Source organism: Carlito syrichta, unplaced genomic scaffold (assembly GCF_000164805.1).
Source record: "Carlito syrichta isolate Samal-C Ts95f unplaced genomic scaffold, Tarsius_syrichta-2.0.1 Scaffold313176, whole genome shotgun sequence".
Lineage (NCBI taxonomy): Eukaryota > Metazoa > Chordata > Mammalia > Primates > Tarsiidae > Carlito > Carlito syrichta.
Window position 1 is genome coordinate 390,558 of NW_007257272.1, and position 9,961 is coordinate 400,518.

Here is a 9,961-nt window from a genome sequence, read left to right on the forward strand (position 1 = left end):
GGCCAGCTTGATGCTTCTGCGAGCCTCACTGAAAGAAGCCAGCTCCTAGAAGACATTGGAAGCTGCTGTCTACCTGCTGCTGCCTCTGGGCTGACTGGGCATGGCTTGACCTTCACTTCTTCACTCCAGGAACATGCTGGGAAAAGTGTTTTCTCCTTCCAATTTTACATATTACAAGTATGAATCACTTTCTAATTCAAACAGCCAAACTTTTTCAAGTGTTATAGCAAAATCTTGAAAAGCAAAATTAAATACAAATAGCTCTGATGATTTTATAGCACCCACAGGCTATTTGGAGAACCTCAGAAGCCTCACAAAACCAAGTTGAGCATCATTACTTCCAGTCATTTCCCACTGCTAATCAATACTTATCCACAGGACTGCTGGGAAGGGCAGAGCCTTGAGATTCCGGAAGGCCTGGGCCCAGCTCCAGGGGCAGACCAGTTCAATAGGCTGTCCCCAGGCCTTCTCCCACTTCTAGCACCTTCATGATCTCTCCTGTCCTCCCCTCCAACTACTTCACATCCCAGCCTGCTGCCCAGCTTCAAGGTCAGCCCTTCCTTCTACCCCTGCCACACCCCACATCCCTCAGTAGGGTCCCCCAGATCCCCTACTTCTGCCTGTCCTGACAGCTCTGTGGCCCAGAGCTGTTTTCCCTGTAAGCTTGAACGCAAGCTGGTCCTTGAACATTCCCGGGTACTGATAAAGGTATTTCAGTTGTTGCCCAACCAAAACTAGCCTTGGCCCTGAACTAAATTCCTAAAACCCTCATATAAACTCCATACTGGAACCCTCTCTGTGGGCAGACCCAGGTGGAACACCTCTTGTCTCAATGGTTGCCGAGACAACACTGCAGCCTCATTTGTGTACAAGCTCCCCTAATAAATGCTCTGGATGGATGGATCACTCTGGCATTCAGTGTTTATTTCTTTGGAACCCCAACTATTCCCACATTGGGATGATTTGGGGCACTCTCTTGTAGGAACTCCCCTGCCACCGCTTTGGGGCAACTCGAGCTGGGCATTCGACCAGACAGCACACCATTCAATTCCTGAGTGATACAATCTGCTATGAGACAGAACACCTCAAACTTATTCAAATTAAGACAGAATGACTCCTGAGGGTCTCGAGCTTCAATCCCCCTGATGGGGTACTGACAAATAGGATTCTTTAAGAGGCAACTCCTGAGACTAAGAAAAATCTCCTGGCTGCTGGAAATTCAAAGCAGAAGGGAAAGAAAGGGTTTTACATGTTAGCTGACCCTGACTTTGGACAGGACACAGTTTTGCCTCCTCCCATCATCACGGCAGAAGTGGAATCTTGTGCCATACACACCCCCTCCTATTCATCAAGGAAACCCCATATATGGTGAGCCATGGACACAAACCCTTACCTGAGTTACCACGTAGAATCCAAAACTGTGGACATTGTAGAAATACCCTAACCCAAACAGGGCGGTGAAAGCTCCGCTGGCAAGCATCCCGAAAGTTAGGTAATACCTAATCGGCAGGCGTTCCCCTATTATACCACTGAGGATGGAGAAGAAGGAAAGACAAACATGAAATAACAAACACACCCAGAATGTAAATGACCCGGCTGTTTCTTTCCGGATGTTTTCAGACTGTTCTCCAAGCTTTGAGAACTCTAAACATTACAATTTTCAGGAAGATTTAATACAACTATTTCCCTATGGAGTGTTTAATCACTAGAAACCAGTAATTGGCAGCATCTTATAAGACTTTTTATTTCTAGTAAAAGTCACAAACTGTCAAATATTAAAACCCAAACACTATGGCTTACATGTGTTTGCCAATTAAAGAAAACAAGACCTTGCCCTGCTAGTTAATCCTGCTTTCCTATAAACGATATCTAGGAAACATACATAGTATTTTAACATTTCAAGTGTCAAACTACAGAAAAATGTCATGAAAAGGGATCACTATGACCCTGAACAAGTCACTTGGTCCCACAAGCTGTGTTAAGTCACCTGTATTAACACACCAGGCTGGATGGGCTTGGTGGGAAAGTGGTATCAGCCACTCTGCCATCTACCACCTCCTGCCTCACCACTTTCACCTGTTTTAAAGACAGTAGATTTGCTTTAATGTCAGTCTGAAACACTGGAGCGAACCTCTCTGATCCTTTTGAACAGCAATGTGATTCAATAAAGAGCTAACCCATTCAGAGTTGTGGCTTCTAAAGATGTTTGAGCCTGGCACACAATGGGTGCTCAATAAAACAGGCATGAGGATGGTGCTCAATAAAACAGGCACAAGGATGGTGGGGAGTATGACAAGCCTCCAGCTTCACAGATTTAGTCTCTGACCACCATCACAGCACACTGCCTCATGCCATACGAGCACTCTCCTTACTGCTTTATGGGCAATGTCACTATGGAACAACTTAACATCATGACTTATTAAGTGAATAAAAAAGATATCCCAAATGACTGTGAGCCCTTTGCAAACAATAACGTTCCATGGGTCTCATTTTCTTCTGCTTAATCATTCTAGGTGTCAGATAAATACAAAACGTAACACAGAATGACATCTATCTGACTGTGAACAGCACTCTGAGAATTACCCCAACATTCTCTCCTTTAATCTCAAGAACGAACACACCAGAGAGCTTTTCCTTCTGAATGTACCAAATAAAGATCTACCTAGGATCATGCAACTGAACTTTTAAAGACTTAAAACAGGAGAAAGCAATTTAAAATTATCGACAACATGCAGGTAAATTTTTAGCTGAGCAGAAATTGACCATATACAGACTCAAGAGCTCTAGAGCTATCCACTTCTGCTTGCTCACTTCAGAGATCAGGAAATAAGTCCCTGAGAGGCTGGCTGACTTGCCCAAGATTGCATAACATGTGGCAGAATCAGGTGGGTTCCTGAGAGCTAGTACCACTGGCTAGGGCTTAGAGATAATCTCTAGTCTTGCCATAATATCTGGGCCCACTTAGATCTCTACTGAAATGTTCTAAAGAAAGTCTAATGGAATAAACCCCATTCACAGCACATCTGACTCACACATGGATTCAAGTCCACACTGCACCTACTTTAGCCTGCCTGAGCTCATGACCGTGCCCCCATGTCTGCCTTCATCTGATATACTAAACAAAATGACACCTGCTGCTGAGACCTCGGGCAGTGACTGTCACATGTAAAGGCCCCTTCAATAAAGCAGTGGGTGCCCTTGTTTCAATCATGAGTTTATTGTATAGATTTCACATTAGACAGAATTTCATGACCTCATCGACAGGTTGCATAAAAATTTTTGTTAATAAATAAGCAACAATAAGATCACTTTATTTACTTACACTAGGGCTTCTGAGCCTCAGCACTACTGCTATTTGGGGTCAGGTGATTCTTTGGCATGTGAGGCTGTTCTGTGTGCTGTACGATATTTACAGCATCCCTGGTCTCTATCCAGGAGATGCCAGAGGCATCCCCTTCCCTAGCTGTGACAAACACATTTGTCTCTAGACATTACTAAATGTCCCCTAGGGACCCCCAGTTGAGAACCAGATTGAAATACCTTTTTCTCAGTAACTGAGAAAAATACACTCCCACTTTGGATCTTTTTATATACTAGATGATTTGTTTCCAACGAAAGCACAGTGTTTAGAATAGAAACATTTGACCTTAGGATGGAGAACAGCTGAGACCCAGGCCTAAAGACCGTACCTCTCTTCAGCTGGGTGCATGTTCTGCTGTGCACCACACACTGTGGGCTTCCAAACCCTTTATTATTCATTCATTCATTCAGACAAGTTCTGCAGCACAAGGCAAATATGTATATTCAGTCAAGGGGAACTATGCACTCCATCAGCAGAACCTGCCTGACCAGACACCAACCACCCAGGAGGGCCCTGAGCTGGGTAGGGGCCCCAGGTCTTGATAATCTCACACTCTGGGTGGGTCTCAGTGAAGAAGCAAACATCTGCAGGGATCCCTGAGATTTTCAAAGTTCTAAAGATCTCCAGCCTCTGGACAAGTCTCTTGGGACTAAAAGCCTTAGTTCCTTGCTATGGTGTGAATATGGAAGGTCCCCAACATAGCCCTGTTGAGAGGTGGAGGGACCTGTAAGAGGCACTGGAGTCTGAGGAATCTACCCTCATGAAGGGATCAATGTGCAGGAGTGAGTGCCTACTCCCTCAGACCTGGATTAGTTATTAGGGGAGCAGTTGTTATATAGTAAGGTCCCCCTGGGTTTAGTCCTTTCTGCACATGCTCTCACTGCTATTCACCCTGGCACATGCTCCCACCATGTGACACCCTATCCATGTTATGATTTGGCACGAGGCCCTTGTCAGAGACTGCTGACCAGTCGTTAACTTTCCAGCCTCCAGAACTGTGAGCTAAATAAACCTATTTTCTTTATAAATTACCAATCTCAGGTATGTTCTTATAGCAGCAGAAATGAACTGAGATATCCCTATAATGCCTTTTTAAAAAAAACCTGGCTAGGCCGACACAATAGTTTTTTATCAGCCAACCCCACATGTCCTCTCACCCATACAACCAGTCAATGAGGTCATGAAATTCTGTCTAATATGAAATCTGAAATCTATACAATAAACTCATGATTGAAACCAGGGCACCCACAGGTTCACTGAAGGGGCCTTTTCACGTGTCACTGCACAAGGTCTCGGCAGCAGGTGTTGTTTTGTTCAGCATGCCAGATGAAGTCAGACATGGTGGACACGGTCACTAGCCCAGATCAAGCCCAGCAGGTTTAAGTAGGTTGTTTATAATGTGGAACAGTCAATGCCTGGGTCAGTTCCAGAATGGGATCAGGAACAGGCTAGGTCGGCACCATTTTGCGGGCACTGTTCTGGGCTTCTACATGCATTAGCTCATTTAACTCTCACCACAATCCTGTGATGAAAGAACTACTCTTTCTCTCATTTTGCAAAGGGAAAACTGAGACCCAAAGAGGTATAGTAACTTGTCTCAGCGCATACCCTAGCTAATGAGAGAGCAGGGATTCAAATCCCACGAGTCTGTCTCTGGAGTCCATACTCTCACCTGCAGGCAGTGTTGCCTCTGCTGCGCCCATGCTCTCTTTGGGGCCATCCAATGGAGATGCTCAGCACATGTTCAGCTGCTCTGCACATGTTCAGCTGCTCTGACCATTAGGTGAAATTTGTTATTTGGGATGTGTAAAGAGATGGCAGCCTCTAAGCCACAGAAGAGGACCTGTGAGTGCCACGTAGCGCCTCTAGAACCATGTTCCTGAATGAACGCATCCTAGGATCAACAGGGTTCACAGTGGGTCCTAAACCCCAGGGCCAGGAAAGCTGAGGGCAGCCTGTGTCCAATCAGCAGAATACCCAGGATGTCTCTGTTTCAAGGCCCCGTTGCAGATGCAGCACAGCACACCTGCTTTCACCTAAGGTCATGCTCATCTCTGAGACCACAAGGGAAGCTGACTGCAAGCAGGGGCTTCACTCACATGCTCCCGTGCTCTTCAGCTTAACTGAAATACCTTCTGCACCGAATGGATGAGGTAACTTGGAAGGACCTGGAAAACTCACGCAACCTACCTCAGGTACATCCCAATGGCATATGCACACAGGAAGGAGTAATCCAGGGCCCCAAGCAGCTGCTGGTAGTTGTTCTTATCTATGTGAACATGAAAATTGACAAGGAAAGTTCAGAAACACTGAGTTGATATTCTGGAGCAGGTCTACAAAATGCAAGACACCTGTTCCCTAAGTCTGGGCCTACTAGCAAAGTGAAAGGGTGGTTCTGCACAGAGAAAACATGGCTGCACGTCTTCTGTTCAGCTTCTTGCAAAGGAAAATAATGTCACCACATTTTCAAATAACCACTAAGTACCGGGGGACTCAGAAAACCCGGAAGTTATTTATAAAAAACTGTGTAACTATTCTTACATGTTTAAACTTCAGTCACCTTCAAAGTACTCTCCATTTGATGCAGTACACCTATCCAGATGCTTTTTCCACTGCTCAAAACAGTTTTTGAATGCGTCAATTTTGGTGCCTTTTATTGCTTCTGTCATTTTTTGTTTCACCTCTTCCACATCAGCAAAACATTTCCCTTTGAGGGTTTTCTCATCCAGGGAAACAAAAAACAAGTTGGTGGGGGCGAGATCAGGTGAGTAGGAAGGGTGGAGCACAGGGGTCACGCCATTTTTGGTCAAAAACTGTGGTGTGGGCAGGTATGCTAGTAAATCATCTATCATGAAGTGGGCAAACATGTTGAAAGAATCTCCAAAAAAAAATTCACTGGAGCTGAATGCAGCCTCTCACAACACTACTAGTGGTACACTGATGGCCATAAGTTCCTAGAACACTTGCCTAGTGGGGAAGCCTACAAGGGGCCTGCCCTCCAAAAGATCATTCCATTTTTTCAGGTTCCCCCTTGTACAAACACCCTTCAGATTAGCTAAAATTCCCATTGTTCATGGTGGGTTGGGGTCCTTTGATTTATCTCTTTTGTTCCTCCCATCCACAGCCGTATGATCTGCAGGTCCTAACTTCCAGCTCCATACAAAATGCAAGCGATCATCAGTGGATTCCCCATGAGAGCCTTCTTTCAGGTGGCAACAGCTCTGGGACAGGCACTGCAGACACTGCAGCAGTGGAGTAAGGATCTCTGGTAGGAGAGAGCTGTCAGGGAAATGCAGCTGCATCTGAGAACAGCATCACTGCCACTAAGATTAGCAGGGTCAGAAGAACTCTGAAAGGACAGCTACTTCAGGGCCTGGGCAGGCAGACAGACTCATGATGAACTCACCAAATGGTGCCCAGCCGCAGTCAGTCTCGTTGTCTGGGAGCTGGCGAGGGGTAACATCTCCGGCTTTGTTGCTCTGGCTGTGGAATCTGACATCAGCCTCATCCGAAGCAGTACAATGCTTGTGGAGCTCGCCCTAGGACATGGGAGACAGAGGCCAGGAGAGGAAGCCCCTGAGTGAGGCTCAGTGGGGCATGCAGAAGAACAGCCACCCTTCCTCTCCCAGCAGCCTGTCTGGGGACCTGCTTTCCAAGTGGGACCAAGGCACCATGTGGTGAGTCTCCAGGACACACAAGAATACCTGCTGCTGAGGGAATGTTTCAGGAGGACTCTCCAGCAAGCACCCTCCTGAGCACATACACAACTAACATAAGCATCATACAGCCACCAAAAGACTAATATTGGGAGCAGTCGTAGTCCTAGGAGCTCCAAGCTGAATGCCAATGCCTGTCATCCTTGGGCTTCTGTCCACAAGGGAAGAACGGGTACATTTTCCTAGATCCACACAACTGAACACTGCACAACAGTTAATAAGGGCAAGTACCAGTCCATGTAACGAGTATGAATTTCACAAAAATAGCACTGAGCAAAAGCAGCCAGGCATACAGGGCTACAGACTGCATGATGCCATGTAGAGATAGAGGTAAGACTCATGGTTTGCCTTGATGGGTGTTGGTGGGGGTGGTAGGTAACAATAGAGGAAGGGGCACAGGGAACCTTCTGAAGCCAGAACAAACCCATATCTTAGCCTGGGTGATAGTTACCCCGGTGTACATGTAAATATTTGTCATATTAGACACTTAAGATTTATGTACTTTACTAAGTACAAATAATACCTCAACTTAAAAAATACCTGGGGCAGGAGACCACTAGCCATTCTCTAGCTGTCCGACAGGACCAGCAGGCAGGGCCAGGGTCAGTGCTTGCCTGAGATACAAGTGGAAGGAAGCTGTGGCTTGGGAGCTTGGTGACTGACTGGCTGTGTGAGCAAGGTATTTGCCGTGCCTGCTTCAATCTCCCCATCTGCAGACAGGGCTGCTGCTTACTTCCAGAACAGTCATGAGAATCATGATGCTGAATGCTGTTTTTTGCACAGAGCTTAGGGCGGACTAGACGTGAGAACCAACACTGGACAGAGAGGAAAACACATCTATTAGGAAGAAGTGGAAAGGGGGACCTGAGCAGGGTTCTGGCTCAGAGTGTTCCTTGGGAAGAGGAGTAACACTTCCAGAAAAGTGTCACATGTGGCAGGGGCTCATCCTGTTGTAAGGGAAACTTGCTCTGTGATACCACATGCCTTCCCCAGGTGGCCTCTCTCACCCCCATACCTCTCCTGCTCTGAGGTCTCTTCAATAAACATTTTGCACTTCTAGAGGCTCAGATGAGCTGATCCACCAGGTGTGTGCAAGGTCAGAAAGCAGAAGTCCACATGCTCAGGAAGGTGTCCCTTGGGACACCCTTTCAGTGCACATGAGACCAGAGGTGTATCCTTTGTGAGCCAGAACCTAAGAGAGGCTGGGGTGTAGAGAGCGGTATGCAAAGCCGGCTCCAGGTCAGAGTATAGCACGCTGGGCAAGGAGCCACCCCAGTGACAGCAGCCAGCAGCCGGAAGTCCTGCCCTCTTTCTAGGAAGGAGCAGCCAAAGGGGTTGGCCCTGAAAGCCTGACTTGCTGGGCTCTGGTGAGCCTGGGTTGGACACCCTGACATCCAGCTGGCTGCACTTGGCCACATCACAGAGTCCTGGCATGGTACACGGATGCAGCTGCTCTGTGGCCACGTGACTTTGTCATCATCACTGGGCTGTCCTGCTATAATTAAACACAGCCCTAAAAAGCTCGCCAAGGGCTCCAGTTTCCAATGCATAGTCATGATCGGCCTAGCGCTCCCTCACAGAGCTGGGCTCTATGGAGGCCACGCTGGCCTCCTGGCATCTCAAGAAGTGAGTGTAATCACTTGCTCCCTGATTGTACAGAGCCGCTGGCTGCTCCTGTCTATGGTCCAAGTTCTGCACCCAAGGTGGGCATGAGGGCCTGCACACATGGCCAGGAGATCAGGCAGAGACCTGGGCGGGATGCTTGTGGTCCTCCTCCCTGTGCAAAGCAGGCATCTGCAGTCTTTCCCATTCACCAGCCACCTGATTTTATATTTCTCTCCTCAGAAGTCTGGTGTTTTTGTCCACCTTTTCCTGCTGCTTCCCATGGAAGTCAATTTGGCCATGCCCAAGAGGCTTAAATGTGGCTGCTCCTATCCTCCTCTCCCTGAAGAAAGTCACAGGTAGGATGGAAAGGATATTCCCAGGCTGAGAGGGAACTGTCTATGGGGCTAAACTGAGGTTTCTAATGTTAACCTTGCACAGAGGCAAGGAATAAGAAGTTCTGCAGACCATTGCTTAAAACAGAATCTTCGCATCCTTTCTCATCACTTAGTACTCCTGGGGAGAAACCATCTGTGGAAAATATAACAGATTAGAAAGGACTCCAAGCAGAAAAGCTTTTCTAGTTTGCGACATGACAAGTAGGGGCCTGGCATCCTGGTTAGGGACACAGTCTTTGCCTGTAGACAGGCCTGAGCTGGGACCTTGATGCCACTGTGTGGCTAACAACCGTAGTTGTTCGAGAGGCAGTCATGTGATGATACAAGGCACAGGGTTGCTGTAATGACGGGCCACATGCCATACGGAGCGCCTCTGTGGCCTTCAGCCCTGGGGCTTAGGAACTGGCAGCTGCGAGTTCAAGGTGCCACCTACATAGTGGTCCCTGGGGAGACTGCACTTGGAGTCTCATTCAGCTTTTTACTCCACACACCCTGCCCTGCCCTTCTCTTTCTCGTTAGAAATGTAGTTTCTACCCTCACCCCACCCTGCAGCACTGCTGGAAGACTGCAGCAAAAGTGATACAAGATTTCATATGATTCCATCATAAAGGACGCTGAGGGTATTTAAATAACCATGGGTTCATTTTCAGCAATATTGCTATATTTCAACATTTCAATGAGTTTTATCCCCAAAACCTGGTGTTTGAGGGACAATTCAGACTTAATTAAGTTTAGATGAGCTGATCAGAAAACCCCTTGCCAGGTGAAGGAACTTGCACCATGGCACTTTAAGGACACATGAGTCTCCCACAGCTGCTGCTTCCTCGGCAAGCCATAGGTGGGGTGGAGAGGCAAGCCGTGGGGGGGGGGGGGGTAGCAGTCAA

The 9,961-nt window shown here is 47.3% G+C and overlaps 1 protein-coding gene across 1 annotated transcript in view; it reads right to left on the reverse strand.

The window, feature by feature from the left end:
* SLC37A1 (solute carrier family 37 member 1) overlaps positions 1-9,961 on the reverse strand; it is a 70,577-nt gene that overhangs the window by 39,250 nt on the left and 21,366 nt on the right. Inside the window, exons 4-6 of the mRNA XM_021718633.1 lie at positions 6,768-6,900; positions 5,552-5,630; positions 1,394-1,529 (exon numbers count right to left, since the gene is read on the reverse strand). Coding sequence (XP_021574308.1) covers positions 1,394-1,529; positions 5,552-5,630; positions 6,768-6,900 — 348 coding nt within the window. The remainder of the gene's footprint in view (positions 1-1,393; positions 1,530-5,551; positions 5,631-6,767; positions 6,901-9,961) is intronic.